This window comes from Ricinus communis, chromosome 2, assembly GCF_019578655.1.
Source record: "Ricinus communis isolate WT05 ecotype wild-type chromosome 2, ASM1957865v1, whole genome shotgun sequence".
NCBI lineage: Eukaryota > Viridiplantae > Streptophyta > Magnoliopsida > Malpighiales > Euphorbiaceae > Ricinus > Ricinus communis.
In genome coordinates, this window is record NC_063257.1 from 11,363,559 (window position 1) to 11,381,770 (window position 18,212).

The 18,212-nt window shown below is 29.4% G+C and overlaps 1 protein-coding gene across 1 annotated transcript; it reads left to right on the forward strand.

The window, feature by feature from the left end:
- The first annotated feature begins 5,857 nt into the window (after positions 1–5,857).
- LOC8275042 (phenylalanine N-monooxygenase CYP79D16) lies at positions 5,858–8,490 on the forward strand. The gene is made up of 2 exons (XM_002523392.4): positions 5,858–7,052; positions 7,603–8,490. The coding sequence occupies exons 1-2, from the start codon at positions 6,000–6,002 to the stop codon at positions 8,230–8,232; spliced, it is 1,683 nt and encodes a 560-aa protein (XP_002523438.2). The 5' UTR covers positions 5,858–5,999; the 3' UTR covers positions 8,233–8,490.
- Positions 8,491–18,212: the final 9,722 nt, after the last annotated feature.

Genomic DNA, 18,212 nt, shown 5'->3' on the forward strand with positions numbered 1-18,212 from the left:
TAAAAAAAATTTAAAATTTAACAATTCCTAATTTTATTATTTGACTATTAAATCGATTTCATCAAATCATTGAATATATGATTTAATGGTCAAAAAAAGAAATTATGAACTTAAATTCTAAATTTATATTATTGAATTCAAATAACATGTTAATTGTAATAAATATATTTAGATTTTTAAAAATTAAAATGTTTTAACAATAAATTTTCTTTTCATAATTGTAATCACATATTTTATTTTATTTTATTAATATATTACATTAAAAATTTGAAAATAATTTTTTGTACATATCAATAAAGCAGAAGATACTTGTAGAGCTGTTATCTCTATGGATCAGGTCACCCTTAAATACTTGGTTGTTATTTCTTACACGAAAACGTACAATTTATTTTTTTCTTTCTTTCAAATAATAACGTGCGAAGTGCTTAAATTGGGGGAAATGATTGATAAATAGAGGACAAGACCACTACCAAGCCTTATGTCTCATGGCTCGTGCCAAGTACTTAAATTGGGGTGAATGATTGATGAATAGAGGACAAAACCAAGACCAAGCTTTATGTCCCATGGCTCGTGCCAAGTGCTTAAATTGGGGTGAATGATTGGTCAATAGAGGACAAGACCAAGACCAAGCCTTAGGTCTCATGGCTCCTTCTTGATTCGTGATAACTGGGCCTTAAATCCTTAAGAATCACATAATATTTATTTTTCCCATTACAAGTGGATGAAGTTTCTCATTAGAAATGGGGAAGGAATATCCAATCTTTATATTTTACTAATATTGAGATATATATATATATTGTTAAATTAAATTTATAAGTGTGACCTATATAATATATAACATTCTAAGTTTCTTTAGGATTAATATATACGATTTAATCCTTGAAAATAAATAATAGATTAGCACATATAAATTAGAGGCAGAATAATAATGATAATAATGATATCATATTATTCAAGTAATACACATATAATATATTCTAGTAATGAGCATATGATTATGATTTTGAATAAAGTGACCTATAATTAAAGGTGCTATTTAAAGATTTAACTTTATTATTAATAATAATGTGATATTTATTGGCTTTATTTATTTGATTTATGTAAGTTTTATTATTTAAATAAATAATATAAAACTACAGGGCTTAATAACGGATTTAGTTTAGTATTTATAGTGTTATGTAATAGTAATAATTTGAGTATTTAGATTTTAATGTATTTGACTTAGTAAATTAACCAAAGGATTAAACTAATATTTATTTATATAAAGGAGGTTAAAATAAAAGTTTGATTTTAAATATTGGATTGAGATGCAAAAATATCACGCAAAACTTAAAAAAATATATTTTAATGATTCTAATCTATCCCAAATATAAAAAATTAGTGGCTTTATTGAAAGGATAAAGCAAGTTGGTGGTTTAAGGGTAAATAACTAGGGGTAAGTGAAACAAGAAGAAGAATAAAAGGAAACGACTAGTAGGGAGAGGAAGGAAGGTTGTTGTTCGAGGCTGCAGCTAGGGAAGAGAAAGAGGGTAGAAGAGTTGTCGATGAATTCAGCGATAGCAACAGTGACGGCAGACAGTGGTTGTGGGCTGTCAATAGAGGAGCCAAAGTTTTAGTGACTAAAACTTCCAATCACGGAATCTCTCTCCTTCAGCGCGTTGGCATGTAATGACCCTGCCCAAATTAGAGCTGAGCATGAATCGGTCTAATTCGATTATCTATAAATCATCAGCACCATACAAAATCTCAGTTTTTTTAAAATTGAAGGTATGAATACCGTACCAAATGTAAATGCACCCGTACAGTATTATTTTAATTTTTACGGTTGAATACAATTCAGTTCGGTGCTATTTTCAGTTCTAAAAAATTAAAAAAGCATTACTTTAAATCTCATATTTAATCAAATACGTTTAGAGAAAATATAATTACCAACCTAAAAAAAAAGCATGAAAATCTGAATTAGAATTATAATCACATTCTTAAACAATCTGTTTTGCAATTCAGTCACTTGCAAGTATAATAATTCATTCAATGTTCAAATGTATTTGATACTGCTACCGTAAAAATATTTTGCAGACAACAATCATTAAAAAGAATAAATTTACAAACTTTATGTAGCACTAAAATATAAGTCCAAAACAATATAGGTGCGGCGGTGGCTGTTGTAGTATGTGGTAAGTAAAAAAAGTATTAGGATTTAAGTTAGTAGATAGTAAATTACAAATTTAGTATTGTAGTATGTATACTAGTATTACTACATTATATAATATATTAATATATATAACTTATATTTTTTATAGAGTATAAAGTATATTATAATATTATATTTATTTTTAATAGGTATTGTTTTTATATATAAATAATTATTAATAAATGTAGCTAAAGAATTTAGTTAGAAAATTCAAATAAACAATCTAAAATAGTGAAAGTTGACAAACCGACAAACATAAACGCAATTTGAAACAATCTTCAAAATTTCAACTAAAAAAAAAAATGAAACAGAAATAGAAATCCATATATAACCAAAATACCAGACTTTGCTTACTCATAGACAATATTAAAGAAATAATATAAAGCATTGAAATTTAGAAATAAAAACAAAAGTAAGAGACAAATTAGAAGTAAAAACAAAAGTAAAAATAGAGAAGTGTTCTTACCTGTAGGAAACAGAAAATTGGATAGTGAAAATCTTTGAATGATTATTTATACATATAAAAAAGGTGATACAAAAGAGGGCTTTGTTTTTTATTTATTTTTTATTTGTTAGTATATGAGAAGTATAAAAAGAAGAGTTTTAGATGAAAATAAATATCTTTTTATTTATTGTCAATTATTGAACGCGAAGCAAAATTGACTCTTTTTTATGTTCCTTTCCTTTTCTTATTATGTAAAGAAAATAAATTTTTTCCTTATTTCAATAATAATTGCTTGAATTATATAAAATCATAAATATAAAATAATTTTTTATAGAGTATAAAATATTTTCTAATATTATAGTTATTTTTAATAGGAATTATTTATATAATATAAATAATTATTAGTAAATGTATGTAAAAAATTCAGTTCTACGGTTTGGTTTGGATCAGTACAATACGGATCGGTTCTGGTACGGTTATAGTATAAATTTTTTACTAAAGAATCAGTACTATACCGTAATAGTAAAAATTCGGATCAGTTCAATTCGGTTATAAAAAATTTTGATTATTTCAATTTTTATATTTTCTGGTATAATTATTTGATTCAGGCGTGAATTACCGAAATCCATGCTCAACCTTAGCTCAAATTAGGCCAACTATTTAATTTTTTATTTTTTTTTTCAAACCGTAGAATATATAGTAATGTAAATCTCAATCCATTAAGCTATAAGAATAACAAAGATGGACTAGTTCAACCACATCTGGTTGGATAAATGAGTTTAGTTATGAAATCAAAAGAAAATAAAAATAATACCTTAAATAATTTGAAATAAAATAAAATAATAATAAAAAGTTATGGGTGTTACAAGAAGTAAAATAGACAAATAAAATAACTGCTGCGTGGCAAAAAGTAAAAGAGATAAATGAGGTTAGTTATGAATTCCATAACTAAATGTTATAGAAAGAAGATTTAGTAAAAAGTTAACTTATGCTTTTAATAGTATAATCAATACAGGTATTAAATTATTAGTATAAAGTACAGATCCCTCGTCCTGTATTATTCTGTTGTAGCAACTAATTGATTGCTAAGTAATAATATAAATATTTTTAAAGTTTTCTCTTTCATTTTCCACAAATTAAAATAAATTGGAGCCAGAAAAAAAGATTTTAGGGGGCAAACTTTTCTATATTGAGATATTTCATTCATAATAAATTAAAATAATTTGTATTTAAAATGCATTAACAATAGATAAAGCTGGAAAGACATAAGGTATTCAAAGAAATATTTTAAATTTTAAAATAATAAAAATATCAATAAAATCTTAAAATATAATATATAACATATCTTACATGTTTTAAAATTAAAAATACTAAATATATGTAATTTTTCAAACTCTGCTTATTTTATCTTTTTTAGTTTTATAGTACGTATTTTGTAATAAAAAATATTGATTCACAATGTATATATTGATGAATGATGCACTAAGCTTGCTAAATCATCTAGAAGACAACAAAGTCTTAAGCCTCGCCAATTCCTTTATGGAGCATACCATGAAAAATATACCAACCTAAGACAAAAAAAAAAAAAAAAAAAAAACCCAAGGATTTGTGTTTGGTCCAACTAATACTAAAATCACAAGAACTAGTAACTTTGGTCCATCTTTATGAATTATTGTTATCTCTTATTCTTTAATAATGTGAGATTTCTAATACTCCCCTTCAAATACAACAGATATTTGACTGTGACATCTAGTTGTCACTTGAAATTGAAATCACTTCTTTAAAATTTGAATTGAATTGAAAGAGAGCGGCAACATCGGACCGGATCGTTAAATTAGACATTCAGATAAAAAGTTAGAAAATTAAGAAATTAGACAAACCTGCTCTAATAGAATATTATAATTTAAATTTATTTAATTAGATGGGAGTTAAATAAATCATAGAGTGCAGAAGCCAATTAATAAATTTGAATTTGAGTCAGACTAATATTAAAATGACTAGAACTAATCTTTTTATTAGTTAGACCTTCATTTTTATAAATTATTATTATCTCTTTTTTTTTTTAATAATATGAGATCTCTAACATAATTTTGTTTTTATAAAAAAAGAAAGTATAAAAAAAAATGAAAACACCTATTTAAGGCAAATGAGAATTTCAAATCATCAATGGACCAATATTTCTTCGTAGCAAGAAGAATCATAGTCGGGCAAAAAAAAAAAAACCTTTACCTATATATATATATATATATATATATATATATATATATATGATAGAGCGGTGGGGGCAACTGTCCCCATTGCCCCAATTATTCATGTTCATTTGTGATGTTGAATGGGTTCACATTTATGCAAGTGAGTCCGGTAAATATTTAAAGAAGAATTGGAGATTTCGATGAACAAGCATTGTCGATGATTATACATATTGTATTTCGTTGCTATATTGAATGGAGAGATAGCTAGGCACTACTTATAGGTTAATCCCTTTAACTATGGGAGCTGGTCATGCCGAAATCGTTGCACAGTATATATACTATAACTAATAGAAGAGTGATATATATTAATGAGTGTTTTATACTTTGGTATTTAATGATTGACATATACTTTATTATTTAAAACTAATAAATATTATCTACCGGTTTAATATATAAGAAAAGACATATATCAAATTTAGATAAAAAAACTTTGGACTTAAAATTGCCACTCTGCAATCCTTTTATTCCATCTCATCCGTTATTTTTTCATATCTTTAGCTCGTTTTAACTTAATTTTGATCGCTTGTTAAAGGGGATCATATTACGAAAATAGCTCTAGCATGTATATACATGAATGCATAAATGAAGTTAGTTATGAAATGATAAGGAAATAAAAATGATACCTTAGATAATTTGAAATAAAATAAAATAAAATAATAATAAGGAGAAATAGGGTGTTACAAAAAGTTAAACAGACAAATAACATATATGTTGTATGGCCAAATTAAACTTGAATTCCATAATGTGTAAATGGTATGTATAAATGTATAGAAGAAGATTTAGTATATAGTTAACTTATGATTTGGATAAATGTATAAATAAAAGCAAAAATATATGGTATATACAGTATAAATAAATGCATAAATACGGATCCCTCGTCCTGTATTATTCAGATGTAACAAACATTCTATTGCATTGCTATATTGAATTACATCGTAGATTTTGGATTCAGCCCTATAAATGGGAGAGGTTATAGGGTTAATTATTACATTGTGTAAACAAAAAAAGAAGGAAAAGAAAAAATCAAATGAGATAAAAGAGCTGAGAGTTTGCTAGAAACAGCATCCTGCAAAGCATGCAAGCTTTCCAGTTCTAGTAAATTATAAGCAGCATGTCGATGGACAGTTTTGTGGCCATGCAGAACGCTATCTCTGTAATATCTTGCACTAGGCTAGCTTCTCTTCATTGCACACCAGATTTTGCAGGAATTGGCATTAGCTTTCTCGGAACATTGTTGAACTCCTGTTCCCTAGTTCTTCTCTTGGCGTTGGCCTTAATTTACTTGACCAAATTCCAAAAGCTAGAAAGCCAAAACGCCAAGCAACTCCCACTACCTCCTGGCCCAAAACCTTGGCCTCTTGTCGGATGCCTGCCAACGATGCTGGCAAATAAGCCGACCATTCGATGGATACACAAGCTCATGGAAGAAATGAACACTGAAATTGCTTGTATCCGTCTTGGAAACGTTCATGTGATTCCTGTCACTTCTCCTGAGATTAGCCGTGAATTCTTGAAAGTACAGGATGCTGTCTTTGCAAGCAGGCCGTTAACCATGTCCACCGATCTCACTGCAAGAGGTTATTTGACAACAGGTCTTGTGCCCTTAGGAGAACAATGGAAGAAAATGAGGAGAGTGCTGGTAACGCAATTTCTTTCTGCCGAAAAATGCAAGTGGTTTTACGGAAAAAGACTTGAAGAAGCTGATCACCTTGTTCGTTATGTGTATAACCAATGCAAGACTGCCGAGGAAGGTGGATCAGTTGACGTGAGAATCACAGGACGGCACTATTGTGGAAATGTAATAAGGAAGATGGTGTTTAACAAAAGGTTCTTCGGGGAGGGAATGAAGGACGGAGGGCCTGGTGTCGAGGAAAAAGAGCATGTTGATGCGATTTTAACAGCCCTTGCTCATACCTATGCATTTTGTGTGTCTGATTATATGCCATGCTTGATAGGGCTTGACTTGGATGGTCATGAGAAGATCATGAAGGATGCTATTGGAATCATAAAAAAATATCAAGATCCCATAATTGAAGCGAGGGTCAAACAATGGAGGGATGGCACTAAGAAGGAAGTGGACGACTTGCTTGACGTTTTCATAAATTTAGAAGATGCCAATGGCAACTCTTTGCTGTCAACAGAAGAGATTAAAGCTCAGATTACTGTAAGCTCTGTCTCTCTCACTCTATCGCACATGCATACTATTGAAAATGTAAACTTCAATATTTGATATTATTGTTTTAAGAATGATTAGTTGTTAAAGAGCTCTAACTATATGAAAGATTAGATTATTAAATGTCATGAATATCAATAATTAAAGTTATAAATAAAAAATCATATAAGTATTATAAATAACTTACAATATTAGTAGGGGTAGAAAGCTATCTTTTGTTAAGAGATAAAGTGTCTTGTATATTTTAATTATAGAAATATATATCCGTGATATATCTCAATCTTTAATAAATTTTTTTACTTGTATCGTTTTTATTATATTTATTTACTTCTTCTCTCCGATGAAAGTTGTCCAACGTATACAACACATCCCAAATATAACATTTTTCTGCCTGATTGATGAAATGGAATTATGGAAAATTCCATTTGCTTGTTCTTTTCTTGCAAGAAGTTCATTTCGTCATTTTCAGTTTGGTATATATTAAATATGTTGGTTAAGATTCAAATTTATTGCATCTTGCATTTTAATAATTGATTTGTAGGAAATAATGCTGGCAGCAGTGGATAATCCATCAAATGCTTTAGAATGGGCACTTGCAGAGATGATAAACAAACCGAAACTTCTTGAGAACGCAGTAGAAGAATTGGATAGAGTTGTTGGAAGGGAGAGACTAGTCCAAGAGTCAGATTTCCCACAGCTCAATTACATAAAAGCATGTGCTAAAGAAGCGTTTCGCCTCCACCCTATTGTCTTCTTCAATGTTCCTCATGTCTCCATAGCAGATACAACTGTTGCTGACTATTTTATTCCAAAAGGTAGCCATGTCTTGCTTAGCCGAGTCGGCCTCGGCCGGAATCCCCGGATTTGGGATGAACCACACATGTTCAAACCAGAGCGTCATTTCAAGAAAAATGGATGTCAAGTGATGCTGACGCAGCCTGATTTGAACTTGCTTTCATTTAGTACAGGACGAAGAGGTTGTCCAGGCATCATATTGGGAACTGCAGTGACTGCTATGTTATTTGCTAGGCTTCTTCAAGGGTTTAGCTGGAGCGTGCCCCCTAATGAGACAAGCATTGATCTTTCAGAGTCTAAGAATAGTTTGGCACTTGCCAAACCATTAGTTGCACTCGCAAAGCCACGTTTGCCTGCAAATTTGTACCCGGCATAATCACATGCATGCTTCCAAATTAAACATATTAGACTAAGTATTGAAAATAATGGATTTGCAGACAACTTGGCAAAGGCAACTGTTACAAGAGAGTGACTTTGTCGCGTGCGTTTTATGTTTTATATTATCTTTGTTCTTGTAGCGTTTCATTTTCCATTTTTTGTTGATATGGGTGGTCAGTTTTTGTACTGGGTACCTTACCCAAATTCTGCTTTAATAAAGTCTTGGTTTGTGAAAAAATTGTGATTAATTAAGAAATCTACTGAAACCAACCTTGCAAAGGGATGATGTTAAATGTGATGTTTCACCATAACTGATGTCTAAGCAATTTTATCAATTTTTAGTTGCAGTTTCCTTCACTTAGTATATAAATACATTTTAGGGTAATATTATCAGTCACGCTTATTATATTTTACACTTTGTAATAAAAATATAGTAAATATTTGATTTATAATTAAATAGTCGCTAAATTTTAATTTTAGCAGCACACGTTTGAATGGTAAATTATATAGATAGTTACTAAATTTAACATTTTATAATTAAAATGTATTAAATCTTTAATTTATTACAAAAAAGAATACTGGTCATATATCTTCTAAAATCGGAATTTTAATAATTTTTTTATTATAACATGTAAAATTTGGTGACTGTTGATGTAATCTTCACATTTGTTAAAAAAACTAATTAATGTTATTAAAATTGAAGATCATTGATCATTTAGTTATATCAAAGATTTAATATATTTTTAAAATGCATAATTTGGTACCTCCAAAATCTAATTTACCCCTAATACTATTAGTATAAATACTGATCTCTCGTCCTGTATTATTGTGTTGTAGCAACTAATTGATTGCTCAATAATAATATAAATATTTTTAAAGCTTTCTCTTTCATTTTTCTCTACCAACTTTACTGTAGTTTTACACAAATTAAAATAAATTTGATAAAAATAATAAGGAAAAAATCGAAAAACAAGTAGGTGAAAGGAACGAAGGGACTGGTGCGGATGCAAGTGCCACGTCTTGAAAATATGTAGAGAAGTACACGTGTCGAAGTGGGTGAGGATTCAGCACGTGTGCTTTATGGTCTATTATAATTTTTCATCTGTAGTTTTTATTATTTTGTAATTCATTTTTCTTTTACTCTTTTTAGTCTAATAAAAAATTCTTTGCAATGATTATAAGTAGAAAAGAGGATGAGAAATGTTATTAGTTAACAAGAACTAATTATTCTTGTTTATATTTTTCATTGTATAACTCAAAAGATGATAAATTGGATGAAAAAGTCGGTCCACCAATATTTTTAATGAGCATTATTTTGATGCAGATAATATGGGAAGACTATGTTATTAATATTCGATAAGCATAATCATGCCACTTTTTAATCTTGGCGACAGTCACAATTATTAGTCATCAAGTCAGACAGGGATGCGGCAAAGGGATTTTCTTATAAGTATGTTTCCTCTGGTATATAGGAACAATTGGAGCCAAAAAAAGATTTTAGGTGGCAAACTTTTCTATATTGTAGAATATTGGAGATATTTCATTCATAATAAATTAAAATAATTTATATTTAAAATGCATTAACAATAGATAAAATTGGAAAAACTATTAACAGGAGTTAAATAAATTATAGAGTAGAAACTAATTAATAAATTTAAATTTGAATCCAACTAATATTAAAATGATTAGAATTAATCACTTGATTAGTTAGACCTTTATTTTTACAAATTTTTATTATCTTTTTTTTTTCTTTTAATAATGTGTATCTCTAACATGACTTTATTTTTATAAAAAAAAACACCTATTTAAGGCAAATGAGCATTTCAAATTATCAATCAACCAATAGATTCTTCGTAGCAAGAAGAATCTATCTTGCTATTAAAAAATTTAGTATTATTAAAAATAATTAGTGGGACAAAATAAAAAATAACTTGTACCTATATATATATATATATATATATATATATATATATATATAGAGCGGTGGGGGCAACTGTCCTCATTACCCCAATTACCCATGTTCATTCGTGATATTGAATTGGTTTTACATTTATGCAAATGGGTCTGGTATATATTTAAATAAGAAATCGTAGATTTCGATGAACAAGCATTGTCAATGATTATTTACGTATTGTATTCCGTCGCTATATTGAATGGAGAGATATCTAGGCACTACTTATAAATTAAGCCCTATAACCACTATGGGAGCTGGCGATGCCGAAATCGTTACCTTAGCAGCAAGGAGGGGAATGCCGAAGACAGGATTATTCACTAAAGTAAAGTTGTAATAAAGTAGTCGCACTGAAAGGTGCGGTTGGATCACTTCAATTTTTAGAAAGAAATAATGCTTGTTGAGTATTTTGGTTTGACACCGCTTTACTTTAAAAAATAAATCTATGTGAACGGGTTGTTGAAGTCCTTCAAAATAAATTACTGATTTTTTTAAGCTAATTTGTAGAAAAAGTGAAACCAGATCGAATCCCAAGAGAACCAATGTAAATAGCTTCTCAAAGTAAAATAAAATGGAGATTTTTGAATGTTTAAATCAAAATTATAAATAAGCAGAAAATAATGAAGGCTGAATATTAAAGTAAATAAAAATCAATCTTAACAAATTTTCAATTCAAGAGTGCTAATTCCATCCAATTGTAATCACGATCATAGGTAAAATATCAATTCTTCTATTCAAGTACTTAGTCTACTTATTCGAAAAAGCCGGAATAAGTGTAATTCTCCTAATACAATTGACTCAAACCCAACATCCAAATCAAGACTTATCATTAGTCAACTGGACACGATAGCGTTCCATATCAACTTAATGATAGCATTAAGAATAATGAGAATGACTAAACCAACATTAATTTAATTGAGATAACTGCAATTGAAATAACCTTGTTCCTTTATTTCCCTAGAGCCTATCATGCAAGCTATGTAATTCGAATAAGCCGTAATCACACACACATGAGCCAGCTCCTTGCTACTTATGTCAATCGTTCATGACAATTACGGATCATAAACTCAAAGTTTAGCAATAGAAAAATCAATATCAAAGTTGAGTCGTCAGTTCAATCAATATTAATAATTCATAAATAATAAGAACAAGAAATAAAAAATACTTGAATTAAAGAAGAATTCTGTTAAGCTTAAAGCCTCACAAAATCACAATTGGAATTTATTCACTCTTAAATTAGAAATTAAAAACTTAGCCACTCATGGTAGAGTAAGAATTCACAAGAATTGTAGAGAGTAGAAGAATAATAAGAATATGTATGTTTATAGGTACTTCCAGCCGTCCTTATATAAGAAGTAAAACCCTAAACCCTAATAGAATCCTTATCAGAAAGAAATAAGCTTCCTATTTAATCTTATCCCTACAAGAAAGGATAAGATTAAAAGTGATCTAAATAAATTAAAACCCTAAATATATGGAAGAAAGTTCTATTAATCCAACACTTCCAAAAATAGAGGAGATTAACTAGGGATAGGTCCACCACAATGAAAACTCTAAAAATTTCGAAGCTCTCCTTCGCATCTTTTAGCAGCTCATGGGGCGCAAGGCGTGGTCACGCCTCGTTGACAGTAGTCTTCTGCACAGATTTCTGCGGAGCTTATGGGCTGTAAGGCGTGGTCATGCCTTGTCGACAGTGATCTTCTGTGTAGATTTCTGCACTTCCTCCAAAAGACTTGGTTTCTGATAAATGATGACTTAAAACATGTCTTTAGGCTGGATTTTGCTCCATCCTTGATATTTCATCACCTAACTCAGAGTAAACATAATTTCCATAATTAAGTACATTATTCAACCAAATCGCAAGGAAATTAAACACAATAAATATAACTATTTGTGACCTATCACTATACTAGCGTTGAATACTATCTAACGTAGATTGATGGTAATTCATAATAGCGATTCAATATTTATGTTCGATGTAAAATAATGATTTATTTTATTTCAATGTGGTTGTATATAATCCTAGAGTAATAGTATAATGAATCAAGAAGTCTCCGGACCCTATTGTTAAGAACAATGAATTACTATTTTTATTAATAGTATTTAACCGGCCGAGCAACTATATGCTTCGCTTTGTAAGTGGGAGAGAGGTTATAGTGAAAATTATTACATCGTGTAACAAAAAAAAAAAAAAAGGAAAAAACAGCAAATGAGATAAAAAGAGCTGAGAGTTTGCCAAAAACTGCATCCTGCAAAGTGTGCAAGCTTTCCCGTTCTAGTCAATTATAAGCACCGTATCCAAGGGACAGTTTTGTAGCCATGCAGAATACTACCTTACCTCTGTAATCTCTTGCACTATGCTAGCTTCTCTTGAAGGTGTTAGTAATTTATGCCAGAAATTAATTACATTTTAGTTAAATGGTTAAATTAAATAATTAATTTACATTTATGAAAAGAGGTAAAAAGTAGAAGTTAAAAGAAGTTTTAATTTATATATATATATATAGAATAGTTATTGTTTATGTGGACAATGCAATATACTCTTTTAAAAAAGAACATTGTTGAGATTTTGATTGCTGTAAGAAAAAATAAATCTAAAAATTGGTTTTGGTAAAAGGGTTTGACTGAGAAGAAAATCAAATCTCTACAATATTGCCTCTATGTCTCCGTGTGGACAGACTAAAAGCTCTATAGTTAGAGAACTAGAAGACCAAGAAAACCAAAATATCTGTTTCACTAGATTTTTGCGCTATAATAGATAATTTTAATTATTTTAATATAAATTCAGATACTTAATTATTTTTATATAATTAGTATAATTTTATTTATTGGCGTATTAAAATTTCTGTTTTTAATTAAAAAATAGCATAAAGATATTCCGCAATGGCATTTAGGAGCTGTCTTATAATTAAAACCATTTATATTTTTATGTAAGTGTTACATAAAATTTATTTTTTTAGTATTTTTTCAATTAATTCTTATGTTTGAAATGAAATTTCAAACAAATATTTTAAATTTAAAAATATTTAGATTTAAGATATTTAACTAAAAAACTGTAATTTGTCAAAAAAGTTGAAATTATAAATTTAATTATGTAATTTTTGCATATAGGGTGATCGAGGATGGATGATTGATAAATAGCGGACAAGACCAAGGCTCATTGTTATTAAGTTTAGAGAAGTAGATGATTTTGTATATATTGATATTTTAAAGAGTACAGCTCTAGATATATCTATAGATTACATAACAACTATTGAAAATAAGATATATGGCTGGAATATCTAATAATATATCTTATACAAACTATAATTTGAAATACAAGGGAAGGTTTTCAGGCAGTTAAGCTAGGGTTTACTTGATACTTGTCGGCAAGCTAATGGTGGGTGAGGTTGAAGACGAAGATGAGAGCGATGCTGCTGAAACAATCTAACACCCAGTGTACCAAGTTGATCATTGGAAGAAAGAAAACCAATTTGGATGATGCTTAACGCCATTTGTTCCCTTAAAAAATAATAGTCGAACTCAATATGCTTAGTACGAGCATGAAAAACCGGATTAGAGGATAAGTAAATTGCTCCAATATTGTCACACCACAAGGTAGCAAGTGAAGAAGAAAGCATACCAATTTCTCGCAACAGAGATTAAATCCATAAAAGTTCAGCAATGGTATTGGCATGAGCCTTGTACTTTGAATGGGTTGTCGAAGCCCTTCAAAATAAATTACTGATTTTCCTAAACTAACTTGTAGAAATAGTGAAACCAGGTCGAATCCCAAGGGAACCAATATGGATGGCTTCTCAAAGTAAAATAAAAAGGGAGGATTTTGAATGTTTGAATCAAAATTATAAATAAGCAGAAAATAATAAATGCTGAATATTAAAGTAAATAAAATCAATCTTAACAAATTTCTAATTCAAGAGTGCTAATTTCATCCAATTGTAATCATGATCATAAGCTAAAATATCAATTCTTCTATTCAAGTACTTAGTCTACTTATTCGAAAAAGCTGCAACAAGTGTAATTCTCCTAATATAATTGACTCAAACCCAACATCCAAATCAAAACTTACCATTAGTCAACTGGGCACGATAGCGTTCCATATCAACTTAATGATAGCATTAAAAATAATGAGAATGACTAAACCAACATTAATTCAATTGAGATAACTGAAATTGAAACAATCTTGTTCTTTTATTTCCCTAGAGCCTATCATGCAAGCTATGTAATTCGAATAAGCCATAATTACACACATGAGCCAGTTCCTTGCTACTTGTATCAATCGTTCATGATAATTACGGATCACAAACTTAAAGTTTAGCAATAGAAAGATCAATATCAAAGTTGAGTCGTCAATTCAATCAATATTAATAATTCATAAATAATACGAACAAGAAATAAAGAATACTTGAATTAAAAAAAAATCTGTTAAGCACAAAGCCTCACAAAATCACAATTGGAATTTATTCACTCTTGAATTAAAAACTAAAAACTTAGCCACTCATGGTGGAGTAAGAATTTACAAGAATTGTAGGGAGTAGAAGAAGAATAAGAATATGAATTATATGCTCAAAGTATCTAGCCATCCTTTTATAGAAAGTAAACCCTAAACCCTAATAGTAGAATCCTTATAAAAAAAAAATATGCTTCCTATATAATTTTATCCCTATACGGAAGGATAAGCTTAAGAGTGATCTAAATAAATTAAAACCCTAAATACGTGGAAAAAAGTTCTATTGATCCAACACTTTCAAAAATAAAAGAAATTAATTAGGTATAGGTCCACTACAAATTAATCTCTGAAAATTTCGAAGCTCTCTTTCCCATCTTTTAACAGCTCATGGGACGCAAGGTGTGGTCACGCCTTGTTGACAGTAGTCTTCTATACAGATTTTTGCGGAGCTCATGGGCTGTAAGGCGTGGTCACGCCTTGTTGACAGTGATCTTTTTTGCAGATTTCAGCCTCTCCTCTAAAAGACTTGGTTTTTGATAAATAATGACTTAAACATGCCTTTAGGCTGTATTTTGCTCCATCCTTGATATTTCATCACCTAATTCAGAATAAACAAAATTTTCATAATTAAGTACATTATTGAACCAAATCGTAAGGGAATTAAACATAATAAATATAACTGTTTGTGACCTATCAAATTTCTCCACACCTAATTTATGCTTGTCCTCAAGCATACCTCAATTCAACATACAAATTCTCCTTTTAACCTTCCTTTTCATCTCTTTTAATCTCCTCAAATACCAAACAAATTAAACATACATTAATGAGCTAAATAATAATGACAATCAAGAGATTAGCACTCATAGGATAAATTTTATAAAAAGAACAGGTATCTCAATAATTCATCAAAATCAAAGCAACGAGATTTAACACCCTCACATGGTTTCACTTAATACTCTCAAAGTGTTTAGGGTGGTGCATTTACTCTCAGAATCAAAACATAGCATGTTATTACCATAAGCTTGCTAATGAATCAAGTCTTCACCACTACACATGAATTAGATGCAAAAATCAAAGGGACTTTACAAGGGTTGTAATGGGGCTTAGGAAATGGTGTGATAAAGGAAGAGCTGAAATGTTTCATAATTAAGACAAAAAAAAATTAGATTCTTGCATGATAACTTATGCGACATCCATAAAACATACTACAAAAATTTCGAAAGTTGATATTTATTCCCATATTTTATATGAGAACTTGTGAGGAGTAACAATTTAATTCAGTATATTTGATGAATACTTCTTCAATTCTCCTCTTCATGAAAGGAATAGATATTAACTTTCTTTTCCTCTTCTTCTTCCTTTTTTTTTTCTCTGTTTCTTTCTTTTTCTCTTTTTTTTTTTCTGTTTCATTTATACCATGCAACACTTCCCTTCTTATCTTGACAAGGTTAGAAAAATAGAGGTAACAAATGAAAGGTCTTGGGTTAAATAACATGTGTTAAAAACAAGAAAAAAAAGAAGAAAATAAGCTCAAAGTGGCTGACTAAAAGAAAAATCAATAGGGTAAGTCTTTAAGAGTCTAAGAATAGATTAATCCTAATTTCCCTTATCATATTAAAGCATCAATCCAAAAATATAGTCTCAACATGAATTCAAAAGCAAGTTCTAGAATAATCATACTAGTTTGATAACACTCATAAAAAATAATCAGAGCAAAATATAATGCACTGCTCTAAGGATCAAAGCTCACTTGAATATTTACATTTGTATCAATTCTTGTACATTTTTCAATCAATAAACTAATGAGATACCTTCGGATAGTTTTAAAGATACACTAATCATGCTTATCCCATTTCATGCATTGAAATTCAAACCAAAAATGTATTTCTAATTTACATGGTATTCCAGGTTATCAAAATAAAACTCAAGGTTGCAAAAGAAAAAGTAGCACGTATGAATTAAAGCATACCTAATTAAAAGCATAAAAAAATATTTTCAAAAAGAAAAGGAAATCATGTAATTATCATATTCCTTCCCTACACCTAAACTATACATTGTCCTCAATGTATCAAAAAGAAAATGGCTCAGAAAAAAAAAATAAAAAGAATTATGAAACTCCTCTGATTTGCAAAGCAACTCGGACTGAATAGTCAATGGTGATGGTGGGAAAGGAGGTAGAACCGCCCAGTGAAAATAGGAAGTTTTGGTGATGATTGCTGCCAAAGAAAATAAAACGTTAGTGGCTATGCAAAATAAAACGTTCTCGTTTCTTTTCTCTCTCTCTTTTTTTTTAAGCACAAAAATAAATAATAATAATAAAAAAATTAAAATAATAAAAAATTAAAAATTAGGAAAATTAAAAAAATAAAATAATAATAATAAAAAAAATAATAAAATAAAATAAATAATAAATAATAATAAAAAAAAGAGTGGTTTGAGATAAGGCGTGGTCACGCCTTATAAGAAACGAGCTTCTGTAAAATAAAGTAAAGAAGTCAAAACAAAGCTAAAATAAGGCGTGGTCACGCCTTATAAGAAACGAGCTTCTGTAAAAAAAAAAAAGAAGTCAAAACAAAAGGCGTATTGAAACAAGGCGTTGTCACGCCTTATAAGAGACGAGCTTCTGTAATCTTGAGGTGCAGTTTTTCAAAACAAAACAGAAGGTATTTTGAAACAAGGCGTGGTCACGCCTTATAAGAAGCGAGCTTCTGTAAGAGTAACAGTAGGATTTTTTTTTTTGTTACAGAACAGAAGATGTTTGGGAACAAGGCGTGGTCACGCCTGGTAGAAATTAGTCTCCTGTCAGAAAAAAATTTGAATTTCTTTATTAAAAAAATTAAAAACTAAAAACTAAAAATAAAATAAACTAAGTGAAAGAAAAAAAATAAAAAAAAATAAAGTAAGTGTTTGGGTTGCCTCCCAATAGCGCAATTGTTTAACGTCGTTATGCTTGACGAAATGATAAAATATTTGAGTCATCTAAATAAGTGGGGTGATTCGAAGGAAAACTAATGAGACATAAAGCAATTTCACCCTCATGGAAGATCTTCAAACTATGACCATTCAGTTTGAAAATTTTATCCAAATCCAATCTTCTAATTTCCACTTCTAAATTAGATTGTGCATCTAATTCTTGCTCATCACTAACATTTTCTTTTGCAAATACTTCTTGCACAATTGGATTAATTACATCAATATGGCAAAGAGAATGTAAATTATTAGCATATTTTATTACATTGAAAATATTAAATTTAATAATCTATCTATCAAACTCTACGGAGAGAGTACCCTCATCTACATTAATCTTTATGTTAGCAGTTTTCATGAATGGTCGTCCTAATAAAATCAAAGCTGATGTTAATGAGGAATTACCATCCACTTCCAAAATGTAAGATTCGATAGGAAATATGAGCTCATTAACCTGCACCAAAACATCTTCAACAACTCCAAGGGGATGAATATAAGAGTGATCGGCTAATTGAATCATTACACCAGTCTTTTGCAAGTTATTTAGTTTCAACTCTTGATAGATAGAAAATGGCATGACATTAATGGAAGCTCCTAAATCTAACATGGC